The 16,411-nt window shown below is 45.1% G+C and overlaps 1 protein-coding gene across 2 annotated transcripts; it reads left to right on the forward strand.

The window, feature by feature from the left end:
• Positions 1 to 268: 268 nt before the first annotated feature.
• Positions 269 to 11,802, forward strand: LOC149308346 (hyaluronan and proteoglycan link protein 4-like). Of its 2 annotated transcripts, none has more exons than XM_089535596.1 (5): positions 269 to 417; positions 3,193 to 3,304; positions 4,548 to 4,910; positions 8,366 to 8,668; positions 10,472 to 11,802. In XM_089535596.1, the coding sequence occupies exons 2-5, from the start codon at positions 3,193 to 3,195 to the stop codon at positions 10,819 to 10,821; spliced, it is 1,128 nt and encodes a 375-aa protein (XP_089391722.1). In that variant the 5' UTR covers positions 269 to 417; the 3' UTR covers positions 10,822 to 11,802. The 2 variants fall into 2 exon arrangements, with proteins under 2 accessions (XP_089391722.1, XP_089391723.1); XM_089535597.1 differs by lacking the exon at positions 269 to 417 and adding an exon at positions 2,725 to 2,777.
• The last annotated feature ends 4,609 nt before the right edge of the window (positions 11,803 to 16,411 follow it).

The raw sequence follows: 16,411 nt of genomic DNA on the forward strand, positions 1-16,411 counted from the left end.
TCTTTCTTATCCCCCCCTTAACTTTTTATCCCAAACGCTCCCCTCCCTCTGGTCCCATTGCAGGCAGCTTGAATGCAGCAACTGCATCCCTCTCTTTGATTCCTGCCCAACTTTTTTCCTCCTCTTTTTCTCTTTCTTTCTCTCTGGCATCAGTGGCTTTTGCATCTCTTCTCGGAGTTTGCTGACTAAGAATTCACATCAGTGGCGCTGAGCTGGAGCCAGGGAAGATTTTGGAAAAAACCCAAAGAGAGGAAAAAAGGCTTACAAGCCTGCTCTTGATTCCTTTGCTCTGCATCCTCACCTCCTCCTCCTCCTTTTCTTTGCATCCCTCTCAACTTCAACCAGCTTTCTGCAACCTTGCTTTTTTTGGTTTGGCCTAGGACACCCCGGTCCCCCCTTAACCTCAAGGAGAAAACGGTGAGTCCCTTTGGTGCAAAGTGCTGTCATGGCTTTATCTCTGTTCACCTTGAATGTGCCGCGTCGCTTTGCTGCAATGAATCTGCCGGATGCCTAGAGAGCATCTTTTCAGATGCCTCACTTGGGTACCACTTTTTGCTCTAGTGATGCTCGGCTATGTAAGAGAGTCGTCCGGTCTGTGAAATGCTTTCTTTGCAACAAAGAAAGAAAGAAAGAGAGATACTTCTGGCGTGCCTTTTGTGTTGACCTGTATTGTGTGTCTATGTGTTAGTTTAGAAAAGAGTTTCTTTTGGAGCCAAATCTCTCAGAAATCTGGACTGTGCCTTTATTTCAAACTCATGCTTTCTCAGCTCTCTTGCAGCAGCCAGGGAAGCAGATTGCAAAGTCTCCAAAAAAGATAAAGTGCGTGTAGGGGAAAGATAGGATATTATGAGATGGAAAGATTAGGCAGATTTAGGCGGACGGATTGCATTAAATTGCTAGATCGGGTTCAGCTAGATTGATATATGATGTGGTCCTTTCCCCCCCCCCCCTCCTTTGCTAAGCGTTTTCCAAAAGGCAAGGGGAAAGCCGAATTATGGAGAGGTCAGGCGAATGTTGCAAATTAATTCTCCTCTGCAGAGAGAGCGGATCTTGCATTATTAACTCCTTCATCTCTGATGGTTACAGAAGAAAATGTCTAAGGCTGATAGACCCATATGTGTGCCTTCAAGTCACTTATAGTTCACTTATAGGGTTTTCTTAGGCAAGGAATCCTCAGAGGTATGGCCAGTTCCTTCCTCAAATATCCACCTTCAAGCACTTGGCATTTATGGGTTTGAAAGGACTAACCAGGGCTGTCCCTGCTTAGCTTAGGAAGATCAGGTGGGATCTGGTGCCTTTAGGGTATTTAAACCTACTGGACCCAATGATTGAGGTCATTTTGGACTTATTGCAACCCTATTGTGGGGTTTTCTTGGCAAGATTTGTTCAGAGGGGGTACGCCATTGCCTTCCCCTGAGGCTGAGAGAATGTGACTTGCCAAAGGTCACCCAATGGGTTTCCATGGCTGAGCTGGGATACTGAACCCAGTATCTGACCTCTGGTTTTTCCAGTTAACCCACTCTGGTAGTCACTTTTGTTGTTCAAGGCAGCTCTCCTCCTTCCCTGTACTAACACTTTCACAACAACCCTATGAGGTAGGCCAGATTGAAACAGAAAGAGAATGCAGGAGTATAGGCACAAATGGTCAGATTCAGGGCCCGACGAGGATTAGGATACGCATCTCCAGAGTCCCGGCCCAACAGCCCGCACAAATCTGAATAAAGGTCCATTTTTAAATATAGGAACCTGCTTCATTATCTCAAACTGGGTCAGATCATTTTGTCCTTCTATTATGAGAACCTGGCTGTCGGTGCACTGCTTTCCCAGCATGTGCCAGAAGAAAAAGGGCTCTTCCTTGGGTCCTATTTTTAAAACAGGAATTGAATTGGGGCCCTTTTGCATGGCACTCCTCTCCAGGGGTCTGGGCTTTGTCTGCCTTTCTTCTGCTTTCTCGCCTTTTCTCCAGGAACTGCAAATTTGCAGGGTGGCAACCACTCCCACTTTGCAAGAAAGGAAAAGGTCATACTTTTTAAATAGCATTTCATTATATAGGAAATCATGCTGCCCTCATCCTCCGCTGTGTCTGACCTCATCCTCCGCTGTGTCTGACCTAGAAAGCTGACTTGTATAGTAAATCAGGCCTCCTGTCAGAGCCTGGGAAAGGTCCCTCCTTGGCTGCAAAAGGGCCAATCTCTTTGGAGGGTTCGGGGCATTTTGTTTTATTTTACTGGGATCCTGATTTCTTGCTAGCATGGGATCCATAGAGTAGCACTGTAGTTCAGAGAAGCACCTTTTCTTTCCTTCCTTCCTTCCTTCCTTCCTTCCTCTCTCCCTCCCTCCTTAGTTTCTTACCCTCCCTCCCTTCCTTCCTTCCTTCAGTCCATCTGTCCTTCCATCCTTCTTCTTTTTTTCATTCTCCTCCTTCCTTCCTTCCTTCCTTCCTTCCTTCCTTCCTTCCTTCCTTCCTTCCCTCCTTCCTCCCTTTTGCTCCTTCCTTCCTCTCTCCCTCCCTCCTTAGTTTTGTACTTTCCCTTCCTTCCTTCCTTCCTTCCTTCCTTCCTTCCTTCCTTCCTTCCTTCCACCCATCTGTCCTTCCATCCTTCTGTCCTTTTTTTCATTCTCCTTCTTCTCTCCTTCCTTCCTTCCTCTCTTTGCTCCTTCCTCCCTCCCTCCTTAGTTTCTTACTTTTCCTCCCTCCCTCCCTCCCTCCCTCCCTCCTTCCTTCCTGCCTTCCTTCCTTCCTTCCTTCCTAAACATGAATTTCAACAGGGATAAAGGTAAGGTAATGTGTCCAGGTGGCAAAAATGAAACGCACAAGTGTAGGATGGGCGAAAAGTAGGACATGTGAAAACGACCTTGGGGTCTGCGTAGACCACAAGCTGAACATGAGCCAAAAGTGCGATGCAGCAGCCGAAAAAGCCAATATGATCTTAATCTGCATCAATAGGAGTATAGTGTCTGGATCGAGGAAAGTCATAGTCTCATTTTATTCTGCCTTGGTCAGGGTTCACTTGGAATATTGTGCCCAGTTCTGGGCAAGACAATTCAAGTGTGCCCTATCATGGGGTTTTGGTTTACCTTTGCTGAGGCTGAGAGAGTGAAAGCATCAAGCAGCACCTTTCAGAGAGGTTTATTTTATTTTGTGTGTATTGCAAGATTTGATGATTAACGCCTGTTCCTTCTCTCTGCTAGATGACTCCTGCCAGCGATTCACGCCGGAGTCTCCTCTGCATTGCCACCTTGATGCTGAGCTGCCCACTGGCCTTTGCGCAGACCGGACGGAGGAAAGTTGTACATGTCTCGGGTGCGTTGGGATGTTGCATTTGGGGAGTACAGCCCGCCCCCCAGATTTGCGGCTTTGACTTTTGCGGATTTGATTATTCACAGATTTGATTAATATGTTCTCTCTAGGAATCTGTAGGTCCTCCAGTGAGGCTCTATGGTCAACTTCCACCAAAGGTTGCACTGGGGGGACCTAGAGATTCCTAGAGAGAACACTTCTCTAGGCATTTTCAGGTCCTCCAGTGAAACTCTATGGTCAACTTCTGCTAGAAGTCATGCTGGATTGGTTAACTATCTGAAGTTTGTTGAATGCGCAGTACTGATGGATAGACAGTAGAGGGAGCTCTTGGACTTGGCTTGGTGGTCCAGCCCATAGTTTGCATGCAGATTATGTCTCCTCTGTTCAATCCTTGGTCTCTCCAAGCTAGAGATATACAACAATTTTTGTGCAATCTGTTACTTGTGAATATTGGCAATCCTGGCCTATAAACCAGCTTTTTAATCGTGGTGAAGCAGCTAGAAGAACATCTTTTTTGCATTTATTCCCCATTTGCCATTTTCCAAGTCTGTTGTGTGCTGCAATTCCATGTTCTGTCTGCAGAGGGGTCTAAACATGGTGCGCAATCATAGACTTAATAGACTTTTTAAAAGCTGGAAGAGACCCCAAGGGCCATCTAATCCAACCCCTTGCCATGCAGGAATTCACAATGCAATATTCACAGTTTCCCTCATTGCCAGTGCGGAAGGCTGTCGTCTTTGGCAGCCCAGTGCATCAAGAAAGTGGCCTGGCCCTGCAAGATTGTTATTTATTTGTACATTTCAGACTCTTTTGTGAAATTTTGTTTGCCCAAAAAGACTTTAAGCAAACAACCACTTTGTGAGGGTCTTGCGCCAAAAAAAGAGAGACCATTTTGCACAAAAGTAGTGCATTTTGTGCCTTGTATATACTTTTTGGTGCAAAACGGTCTTTCGTGCATAAGATAGGAGAGATATTTTCACGTAAAAAACAAGTTTGACTTTTTCAAACCTGCCCCAGTGATTTTTGCACAACTTAAAAATGTTTGCAAAATGTACACACACACACACACACACACAAATTGCAACTGAGCCCAGCAAGGGTAGCATATGATTTGTTCTCGCAGGCAAGGATAAGATATTGGAAGGTTTATATTCCCAGGGTAGATAGTACTCCAACCTAGTTTCAGATCTCCTGTGTCCTGGGTTCAAATCCTGGGGTGCTGAGGTCTCCCTCTTTCTCTTTGTAGAGGATGACAGTGGTGCCGTCGTGGTCCAAACAGCTCCGGGGAAAGTGGTCACCCACCGGGGCGGCACTATCATCCTCCCGTGCCGTTTTCATTATGACATTTCGGCCCACGATCCGGATGAGATCCGCTTGAAATGGACCAAGATAGCCAGCCCCATGTTCTTCGAGGATGTCTTTGTAGCCATGGGCCAGGAACGCCGGGCTTTTGGTGGCTACCGGGGCCGAACAGCCCTGCAGGAAGACGGTCCCGGTGACGCCTCGCTGATCATCCGAAATGTTACCCTTCAAGACTACGGCCGGTACGAGTGCGAGGTGACCAACGAGTTGGAGGACGATGTGGGGATGGTGAAGCTGGACTTGGAAGGTAAGGAGGAAGAGAAGTAGCGGGACGGATGTTGAACGTATTTACCACGATTGACAAAAGTGAGACTACAAGTCACCTTGGGTCCCCATTTTGGGACAAAGTTGGGAAAGGCATGTCATCTGTTATGCGAAAGAGGTAGGAATGCCTCTTCTAAGAAAGACGAAGGAACGGCTCTTCCAGAAAGAGATAGGAATGCCTCCTCTAAAATTAGGAAGGAATGCCTCTTCTAAAAAGAGTTAGGAACGCCTCTTCTAAAGATGAGGAAGGAATGCCTCTTCTAAAAAGAGTTAGGAACACCTCTTCTAAAATGAGGAAGGAATGCCTCTTCTAAAATGAAGAAGGAATGCCTCTTCTAAAATTAGGAAGGAATGCCTCTTCTAAAAAGAGATAGGATGGAATGCCTCCTCTAAAATTAGGAAGGAATGCCTCTTCTTAAAAAGAGTTAGGAACGCCTCTTCTAAAAATGAGGAAGGAATGCCTCTTCTAAAAAGAGTTAGGAACGCCTCTTCTAAAATGAGGAAGGAATGACTCTTCTAAAAAGAGATAGGAATGCCTCTTCTAAAAAGAGTTCAAAGACATAGCCGTGTTAGTCTGTAGAATCAGATTATAGAGAGATTTTGTAGCACCTTTGAGACCAACTGAAAGAAAGAAGTTGGCAACATGAGCTTTCATAGACTAAAGTCTATGAAAGTTCATGCTGCCAACTTCTAAAAAGAGGCATTTCTACCTTTTCTAAAATGGCTGCATCCGTAGGGAAGGAAATGCATCTTCTAAGATGGAAGATCCACCCTACTATATGAGAATGACTATGGAATGCCTCTTCTGAAATGGGAGTTCCTCCCGAAATGGAAATTATTTAAGAATGCTTCTTCTAAAAAGAGATAGGAATACCTCTTCTAAAATGACTGCATCCTTCCTTGTGTAGGGATGGATACAAAAGGCATCTTCTAAGATGGCAGAACCCCCCTCCTAGATGAGAATGACTGCGAAATGCCTCTTCTGAAATGGCAGCTCCCCCTATAAAGGAGGAATTATTTGGGAATGCCTCTTCTAAAAAAAGAAGCAATATCTACTCCTGTGAGCTGGGGAGGAACACATCTTTTGTGATGCCAATTTCTGTTTCTGTAGGCGATTCATTGGGGAATGCCTCTTCTAAACTCACAGCTTTCCTTCCTATGTGGGATCTATCCAGGAATACCTCTTCTCAAATGTCAGTATCTATTCCTGTGAGATGGGGAAGAACGCATCTTCTAAGACAGTAGCTTCTTGTGTGGGATTGATGGGGGAATGCCTCTTCCAAAATGGATGCATGCATCTTCTGAAATTTAAAATATCTGAGATATAGATAGATAGATAGAGATATATAGATATATATTACATTCAGTAGCCTTTTTAACTGGCTGGTCTAACTTTGTATGTATTAAAAATTGCAATACATATATTTTTATTATGTGCCTGGAGCTCGTGCCTCATAAGGATCTGCATAAGTGAGCTCCTAAATTAAAACATTTGTTCCAGTCACTTTGAGTGCTTCTACTATAGAAATAATGCAGTTTGAGACCACTTTAAATGCTGTAACCCTGGGATTTGTAGTTTTGCAAGGTCTGAGCCTTCTCAGCCAAAAAGCTATAGTGCCCCACCAGACTACAAATCCCAGGATTCTGTAGGATGGAGCCATGCCTTTCAAAAGGTGGTGTCAAACTGCATTATTTCTACCACGTAGATGCGCCCTTTGAGAAGCTTGAAGTAATCAGTTACCGATTATCTGAAATCCGCTACCTCAATTATCCGCTGGAGGGCTTGAATAGGGCCCGGCCCGGGTGTGCGCGCCATTAGAAATAATGGAGGTTGCCCCTCCGGTGCATAATTGAGGTTGCGGATGAGGCTTGAATATGTGCGAGCCTCCGTTTTTGCATGCGGGTGGGGATCCACAATGTATCCCTTGCTCAAATGGAGGGCCAACTGTATAATGATCTCCAACAAACATATCCAGGGATAGCAGTGCTGGCCATGTAGCAAAGTACAATGACACCCCAAATCCACAAAACATGGATGCCTTTATTGGCCAACCCAAGTGCCCAATCATTAATACGGTCTGATCTCAGTTATTGTAGAGCCTGGGCATCCAAGAGAAATATACGACTCCTTAAAAAGTAACTTTGCACAAGCTCTGAGCGCCGGCGGAGGTAAAAATAACCAGCCCTAGGTCGAGACTATAACTCATCCCACCCTATGGAGCTGTTAAAAATGACAGGCATTTCTCCCCATCGATGCCCCTCTCCTCTCCCTGCTTCTTCTTGTTGGGATGTTTTACGAATCTGTACGCCGCGATCTGTCTTCCTGGTTTTATTAGCTCCTGACACCGAAACCTGCAGCAACAATAAAAGTCAATAAAAGCAACAATAAAGCACCAGAGACACACTGAAACGCGCAGGAAACAGGAGGAAGAAATTGAAAATAAGAGGGCTGTAAGATTTCGGAGAGGGCAGCCAGCTTGGCATGAAGCAAAGGGAGGAATCGATTCCCAGGTTACAGATAGGACCAGTGTCTCTCATCTTCTGGTTGTCATCCCCAAATGTCATGCGCTTCGACTGTCTCTTATTGCTGTTTGGAAAGCCTGGAAACTGACACTAAGAAAGAGCTAGTATCCAAAGGGCAGAATCAGGACTCAAAATGACCTTAAGAGATTAAAAAGCTGGTCCAAAAACTAACAGAATGAATGTCAATAGCTCTCCCTACCATCTGAAGTAAGGCCAGAAACAGAAAATGCAGGCCTGTGATTAACATCTTCATTTTTTCTCCTTCTGTTTGCCTGATGAAGAAGCTAGTGTGACTTTGAAAGCTTGCGACATGTCATTATGTATTTGGGTTGGCCCAATAAAGGTATCATTGTTTGGATGGAATAGGGAGAAATATAAGGTACTATACTTGGGCCGTAAAAATGAAACGCACAGATAAAGGATGGGGGGTGTTGAAGCCCCATAGTCTTGAATGGGGGGGTGCGTGCCCCATTTTAATCCCCTCCATTTGCTCCTTGCGAGTAAGCGAGGGTCACAGATATGAAGTCTGCGCAAATGGAGGGGCAGCTGTAATTGAAGGGGTGTCATATTGAGGATGGAGCAAGCTTGTTTTCTGCTGCTCCAGAGAATAGGATACAGAACAATAGATGCAAGCTCCAGGAAAACAGATTCCACCTCAACATTAGGAAGAACCTCCTGATGCAACAGTGGATGCTGCTGCCTTGGAGAGTGGTGGAGTCTCCTTCTTTGGAGGTTTTGAAAGAGAGGCTGGATGGCCTTCTATCAGGGGTGCTTTGTTGGTGTCTTCCTGCATGGCAGACAGAGGTTGGAGTGGATGACCCTTAGGTGTTTCTTCCAGTTTTATGGTTCTAGAGTTGTTGTCCAGCAACCACCGATGCCAAAATGACGGCTCCATTGTCCTCTTTCTCTCTTTAGGGGTGATCTTCCCTTACCACCCTCGCCTGGGACGGTACACTCTGAATTTCCATGAAGCGCAGCAAGCCTGCTTGGAGCAGGATGGGATCCTGGCCTCCTACGATCAATTGCACGAGGCCTGGCTGGAAGGGATGGATTGGTGCAATGCCGGATGGCTGGACGACGGCTCCGTGCAATACCCCATTTCTAAGCCCAGGGATGAGTGTGGACGCAAAGACACCCCTGTCGGAGTGAGGAATTACGGCTACCGACACAAAGACGACGACCGTTATGACGCCTTTTGCTTCACCTCCAACCTGAATGGTAATTCCTACTTGCATGTGGGTCTGTGTATATCCAGACTAGAAACTTACTTTTGAAAACTAACTTGTTATACCATGAAAAGTAGTCAGTTACCTTTGAGGCCGAGAGAGTGGTTTGAGTTTTGGACAATGACTCTGGAGATCAGGGTCTGATTCTTGTCTCGGCCGTGAAACCCACTGCATGATCTTGGGCAAGTCACACTCTCTCAGCCTCAGGGGAAGGCAAGGGCAAACCTCCTCTGAACAAACCTTGCCAAGAAAATCCCTTGATAGGGTTGCCATAAATCAGAAATGACTTGAAGGCACACAACAACAACAAAGACACATCTTTAGTCCAGCACACAAACTGCAATGACACACAAAGTCTTGCCTGGTCCTGATGTTTAGAATAAATTTGTACTTTTTCCATTTCTTGGAAAAATGTAAAAAAACAAGATCCTTGAATTATCTTTTTGGCTAAAAAAAGAAACTCTGGAGGTGTCAAGGGTCAAAAGATCAGTCTCTGAGCGCTGAAAAGCAACTCTTTCCCCCCCATCCTTGAACCAAGAGCGCACAGTCTTTCTTGCGCCATGTTCAGAAAGCAGCAAAGCAAAAAGGAATCCATAATTGAGCTTGGAGCTGGCAAGGATGATGGATGATCCCGGCGGGTTTTGTCCCGAGGTGTAAATTACTCTTTGCTTTGCAGGTCTGGAGGGGAGGGCAATGGCGGATGGAGGGGGCCTTCATTTGTGTAATGAGGGGCAGGATAAATAGCCTGGGATCAACTCCAAAATGGAGTGCCTCTCGCCGTCTCATCCATCTTCGGCTGGGGAGGTGTTTAATTTCCGCGCAAGCTTGGGAAAGAAGAAGCGTGGCATGGTCAGGTGTCGGCATATGAACAATTGCGGCCTTCGAATAGGATTTTGCGTTGGGAAATTGAGGCTGCATTGCAGGGAAGGAGGGAATTTATGCACCATTATTTTTACCCAGGTGTTGTTAATGGGGAGGTCACTAAATGTGGCCTATAGAGCATCGCCCTCAGTGGCTCAGAGCGCGTTGTGAAAAACATAAGTGCAATAACATCGCAACTCCACAAAACAGTGATACTTTTATCGGATGAACCAAAATGCACAAAATACTTGATGCAAGCTTTCGGAACCCCACTGGCTTCTTCATCAGGCAAATCAAATAAAGGAGAATGTGAGAGTCACACAGAACAATATTTCATCTAGATTTTGGAAGGGAGGGAGGGAGGGAGGGAGGGAGGAAGGAAGGAAGGAAGGAAGGAAGGAAGGAAGGAAGGAAGGAAGGGTTTATTTAGATAAGGTAAGGTGGGATGCTGAGGTGGGACCCCTGCTGGGAATACTTTAGGTCAGTGGTTCCCAAACTTTGGTCCTCCTGATGTTAGGGACTTCAGCTCCCAGAATTCCTTACTGCTGGGGGTTTCTGGGAAGCAAAGTCCAGAACATCTGGAAAAGACCAACATTTGGGAAGTGCTGCTTTATACGGAGATCCTGCATTCAGGAAGGGGTTGGACTCCATGACCCATGAGGCTCCTTCCAACTCTAGGATTCAATGGACCGATGGGAGAATGGATGGATGGAAGATGAAAAGATGGTGGGAGGAAGGGAAGGAAGGAAGGGAGAGATGGTAGGAGAGGTGGATGAAAAGATGAATGGTAGAATGGCTGGCTGGCTGGAAGGAGTAATGGATGGACAGATAGACAGATCACTCACCTAGAACAATGGGAACGTAGAGGAAACCCAAATGTAGTGCCACATCTAATATGCTCCCTATCTTTCCTTTCTCTTCCCTTCTGTCCCAGGGAAGGTCTACTTTCTCAAAACTTACCGCAAGCTGAGCTTTCCTGAGGCCACTCAGGCGTGCAAGAAGAATGGTGCCACAGTGGCCAAAGTTGGCCAACTCTATGCTGCTTGGAAGATCCAACTGTTGGACAAGTGTGAAGCCGGGTGGGTTGAGGACGGAAGCATCCGTTACCCCATCGTCAATCCCCGGCCGCGCTGTGGAGGCCGCGAACCCGGCGTCCGCAACTTGGGCTTCCCAGATAAGAAGTATAAACTCTTTGGCGTCTACTGTTACAAAGAAGCCAACAGCGGGGTGACCAAGAAAAAGGCCAAGGAGGGGATTGGGAAGTGGAAGCCTTTCCAGGTGTAAACAAAATGGCGGAAGGAACCTCTTCAGATTCTTCCATCTTCCATCTCTCTCTCTCTTTCTCTCACTTTCCCAGTCTGGAAGGACTGGTGAGATTTGTCATGGTGTCCCCTTTGGGGGAAGCCATTGACCATGTTTGGAAGAGGCTGGTTGGGCGGTCAAAAACTGAGAGAGAAGGACCACCGTCAGATTCAACGGACTTGCCTGGAATTTCTGTAACGCCTGGGAATCTGGGTTGCATCCAGCTTGTGCTGAATAGCCGCTACTAGCTCTTCCCCACTGTTTTATAAACATTATTTGCTTGCCTGATTCTTCTTCTTCACCATTGTGGGAAGAGCAAAGGTCTTGGCTTGGCTTGCTGCGCATTCGCTGCTGTATATTAAAGCTGCAGGTAAAAGCTTAGCACCAGGCAAAGGAAGGACAGATGGAGGCCTGGTTTTTTAATGTCCAGGCTCCACCGATGTTCGGCCGTAAGGGCCAAAGGCTTTGTCCTATTTGCATGATTTGGGAAAAGAGGGCTGCTTCTTGGAAATGCCCCAAATGAAAAGCACAACCCGTTTGGAGAGACCTGCTCCTCTCTGTGTTACCCTTCAAGAGGTCATTTTTTGTACAGATAGCCAAATCTTCTCCACGTATCGTTCTTTCTGCTCTCCAGCAGCGACGTTACTAGGGTTGGCGTCACCCAGTGCCATAACTCATGGTGTCACTCCATGGTCCTCTTCCCGTACTTGAGCATACATAATCCTTAGTAAGGTTTCCAAATGAAGCCCAGCCTCCCATGAGATGACAATTCTCTCTCTTCCTCTCTCTGTCTAGAGCTACTCCCAACCCATGCACACCTCTGAAAATGTTGGGCTGTTCTTCCTGTCCCATCCCTCTTTCTGTGCCTCATTGGTTATAAATGCAGAGGGTTATTTTGATGTCACCCCTTCTGATGGTGAAGATTTTCACACCAGTGCTTACCGTGGGATAAGTGCTGGTAAAACACTGATAAAACATCAGGAAAGTGTGTGTGTGTGAAAGCTTGACACACTTCTGAAATGTCAGGGAATCGTCCCTTCACCTCTAGAGTCCTTGAATCATTTGTGGAGTAGCAGTTTCCTACGAACGGAAACTTTACATTCATAGGAAATTGCTGCTCCGTGAACGATTCAAGGATGCTAGAGGCCAGGGGACAATTCCCTGACATTTCAAAAGCGCATCAGGCTTTCACACACACACACTTCCCTGATGTTTTACCGGCATTTTGCCAGCGTTTAGCCCATGGTAAGCACTGGTGTGAAAATCTTTGGTGCTACCCAGTGCAACCCGCACCCTCTGCACCTCCTTGTGATGCCACTGCTCTCTGGCAGACTGAAATCCCTGTTCATGTCTCCATAATGTCTGACTTGGTGACCAGGACTGTAAGCTCATTGGGGCAGGTTTCTGCCTTTGATTTAATTCTTCGGCTCATGTGAAACAGGGCGACATACAGTGTACATGGATGGCACTATATCCCCATTAATAAAAAAATAAAATAAGGAAAACATGTATATATGTGTGTGTGTGTGTGTGTGTGTATCAGATTTCACAGCCCAGACTAGGAAAAAAAGCATACAATGATTCTGGCTGGCATTCTGCTTGAGACGTGAGTCTTTGCTTTAAAAAGGCGATCAAGACGTATCTCTTCCGGCAGGTTAACATCCTAGTAATTTTTCTATTAATTCCATCAAGCCTCTGCCTTATTTGAACAATTGTTTAATATTTAGTTGTATTTTATTGTGGATGGGTGGGTTTGAGAGGGTTGTGATATAATGATGATAACTGATTTATTGTGTTTTAAGGGTGTTTTATTATTGTTAGCCGCCTCGATCTGCTTGGAGAGGCAGGATACAAATACATTATTATTATTATTATTATTATTATTATTATTATTATTATTATTTACATATATATATATATATATATATATATATATATATATATATATAAAATTGAACTGAGCACTTTTGCAATGTCCATATTGACCTGGGGCTGCCATGACATTATAACGTATTAGCATCTGTTGTGCAATGGTGGAGTGGCCTGATGTGCCATGTGCCAATGGTCACCAGTGCACATCAGTGCACTCCTTTTTGCACATCCAGGCACCAACTCAGAAGTACCAGACCACAATAGGAGCTCCAGATGGACACTGGAGCAATCTTGCCAATGTCTAGACACACATCTTCACAAATCTCTAACAGAATTTCATTGCAGTTCTGCAATGGAGCTATGGATTCGTAAAATTACAAAATGTAGTCTGCAATGTAGGATCTCAGCCACTGATTTCTTTCTTTCTTTCTTTCTTTCTTTCTTTCTTTCTTTCATAAGCTTTTAAAACCCAAATGCAGTAAACCCTCCACATTTGTGGCTTTGACTTTTGTGGCTTTGGTTACTTGTGGATTTGATTAATATGTTCTCTCTAGGAAATGCTAGGTCTTCCGGTGAAATTTTGCAGGAAGTTGAACACAGAGTTGCAATGGAGGTCCTAGAGATTCCTAGAGAAAACACTTCTCTAGGCATTTGTATGTCCTCCAGTGGTCAAATTCTGGCAGATATTGACCATAGAGTTCCGCTGGAGGACATAGAGATTCCTAGAGTGGTGTTTTCTCTGGTTAAAAAAAGTGGTGTTTTCTTATTTGCAGTTTTCCACTTTCATCGGTGTCCTGTGTCCTAACCCCAATGAATGTGGAGGGACCATTGTAAATGATTCAATCAAACCAGCATAACCCTAGAAGTGTATGCAAGCATTTCAATGTCTAACCATGAGAATAAAAATCATTTTTGACTTATGGTGACCCTAAGGGGAACCGATCACGGAGTTTTCTTGGCAAGGTTTGTTCAGAAGGGGTTTGCCTTTGCCTTTCTCTGAGGCCGAGAGAGTGTGACCTGTCCAAGAATACTTAGTGGGTTTCCCAGTGGCTGAGCCAGGATTCGAACCCTGATTTCCAGAGCCATAGTCCATCTCCAAACCAAGGCTATCTCCTTCACAAGTATTGCTGGATTTCAGGTGAGCAAACCAGAGTGGCGTTATTCCTTCCCAGACATTGCCTTGGGATCTGATTTCAAACAAACAAAACTCTGTGTGTCCTGTCAAGATCTTTCTTAGAGACCTGGCAATCATTATCCAATGCCAAGGGGTTGGCACAGCATTGGCACCTGATGCTCAGTGCCCCTGAATCCGTGTTTTATGCAGGCAAGGAGCCAGCAAAATGCTTAATGTGCCAGAAAAATAATGTACCTGTTGCTCAAAAGAGGTTGGCACATTGTGCCCAGGCCTTGGCGAGGCTGGCACGAAACCATCCATCGAGGCCCCAGCCAGATGTCTCTCTGACAGCTTGGTTTTGTGGTGAGAACTCCTTCCAAGAAGACCCTGAACAGTCAACCAAAATGAAGGAGAACCTCCTCCAGCTAAAAAAAGTGACCTGGCAGAGGCTAAATCGTGGCACGGAGGAGCCCAGGCAGCCGAGATTTCAGTTATTTCAGACATTTGATTGTCCTGGCACATAAACAGTACGCAGGATAAAAAGATGCTATCAGAACACAGTGAAATGGAAAGGTTTCCGAATGGCAAGGGGTCAGGCGTGGTTGCATTTTATCACTCTACACTCATCCCTCCATATTTGGGGCTTTGATATTGGCAGATTTGATTACTCACAGATTTGATTAATATGTTCTCTCTAGGAATATCTAGGTCCTCCAGTGCAACTCTATGGTCAACTTTAACCAAAAGTTGCACTGAAAGACCTAGAGATTCCCAGAGAGGATACTCTACTAGACATTTGTAGCTCCTCCGGCACAGTTCTATGGTCAGCATCAGCCGGACATTGACTACAGAGTTGCATCGGAGGACTTAGAGATTCCAAGAGAGGTGTCCTCTTAGTTAAATACATGTTGTTATTTGCGATTTTTCCATATTCATTGGGGTATTGTGCCCCTAACCCTAGCGAATATGGAGGGACAATTGTATTTATTTAATTTGTATGACAAAAACATCATATGTAAAGTAGGACTAGATTCAGAGGAAAGAGATGTCTGTGAAAACTGGAGGAAGGAATGTCAGTGCTTTTAGTACGCTGACGATGCCGTACCATTGTTGTGGTGTGCCTTCACAACCCTAAGCAAAGTTATCCGGGGGTTTTCTTGGCAAGGTTTGTTCAGAGGAGGTTTGCCGTTGCCTTCCCCTGAGGCTGAGAGAGTGTGACTTGCCCAAGATCCCCAGTGGGTTTCTTGGCCATTTATGCCATAAACCCCACAATAGAGTTGCCGTAAGTCGGAAACGAATTGAAAGCAGACAACAACAGCGACGACGGTGTTTTATTTGTTAAGTCGAAGGTTTTCATGTGTTTTAATTTTTAAAAAGTGTTTGTATTGTTTTAATTGGGACCCTTTTAGTTGTTTTTTTAAAAATCACATTGGTAGATTTTTATATATATATATATATATATATATATATATATATATATATAATCAGTTTCCTTTTGAAAGGCAGCATACGGATAAAATAAATAAATGAAATAAAGAAATAGCTAGGAACTGTTAAAAAAATTTATTAAAATGTCCAGCAGTACAGAAACCACAAGGGTTTTATTTTTCCTCCCCCTTCCTCCCCCCACATTTCCCACCTCCCTCCCTCCCCACATTTTTTTGTTTTGAAACACCACAAAGGGCAGGTCTAAGAAACACACACAGGGAAATGAGTGGAAATTGCAACCACATCGAAACAGCAGAAGTCGAAAAGTTGTAGACTCACGGCACCAAACTCGCTCTCTTGTGTGGCGCATGAGTCAAACCCCGGCTCCAGCAGTGACTCTTCCCCCCCTCCCCCCCTTTTGCTGCTTGAGGAAGAGTAAGGGGACTGTTCTGTCGCACAGGGGTTCGTTGTGAAAGTGTCGGTTTCACCACATGCACAATAGTGGTGAACAGGCGCTGCTAAGGTCAGGTATGGGGGAATAAAACCTAACCTCGGATGCATCTATATACTGTACAAATAATGCCGTTCGACACCACTTTAACTGCCATGGATCCATCCCCCAGATTCCTGGGATTTGTCATTTGGTGAGACACCAGCACTTTGTGTTCCGGTAAAACTACAAATCCCAGGATTGATTAGGATGGAGCTACAGCACTTAAAGGCCTGATTCCCATTACCTTTTAAACTGGATTGCAAATCGCTTTGAACCAGTTCAAATGTCCCTGGTTCGCACTTGAACCAAATCGCTGAAACGATTCAGAGAAAGAAGCCCTACGCTAGACCCATTTAACCCGCATCTTTTTGACACTGATGTTTTCCATGTCTTTCTGGATAAATCGATTCTGCGCAAGTGTGAACCAGATGCAGATAGGATTTAAATTTGCCCTTCGGCTGATCAGAGTAGGTCCATTTTGAACCGATTCATTCATTAATGTGAACCACAAGTGGGTTATTTTACAGCGAAAAATGCAATTGGGGCAAATGTAGTGTGAACCACGCTCCGCTGTCAAATCGATCCATCAATTCGGATCGCAAACCGCTTTTTTTGTAAGTGGGAATGAGGCCAAAGGGGTACCAAACTGCATGATTTCTACAGTG

Source organism: Sceloporus occidentalis, unplaced genomic scaffold (assembly GCF_023333645.1).
Source record: "Sceloporus occidentalis isolate IW3139 unplaced genomic scaffold, rSceOcc1.0.p SCAF_8, whole genome shotgun sequence".
NCBI lineage: Eukaryota > Metazoa > Chordata > Lepidosauria > Squamata > Phrynosomatidae > Sceloporus > Sceloporus occidentalis.

What these genes read in the sequence shown, in the direction of transcription:
- LOC149308346 (XM_089535596.1), top strand. Translation starts at nt 3,193, where the DNA reads ATGACTCCTGCCAGCGATTCACGCCGGAGTCTCCTCTGCATTGCCACC. An exon ending in GAAAGTTGTACATGTCTCGG is followed by an intron (nt 3,305 to 4,547) that starts GTGCGTTGGGAT and finishes TTCTCTTTGTAG; the next exon opens with AGGATGACAGTGGTGCCGTC. An exon ending in GGTGAAGCTGGACTTGGAAG is followed by an intron (nt 4,911 to 8,365) that starts GTAAGGAGGAAG and finishes TTCTCTCTTTAG; the next exon opens with GGGTGATCTTCCCTTACCAC.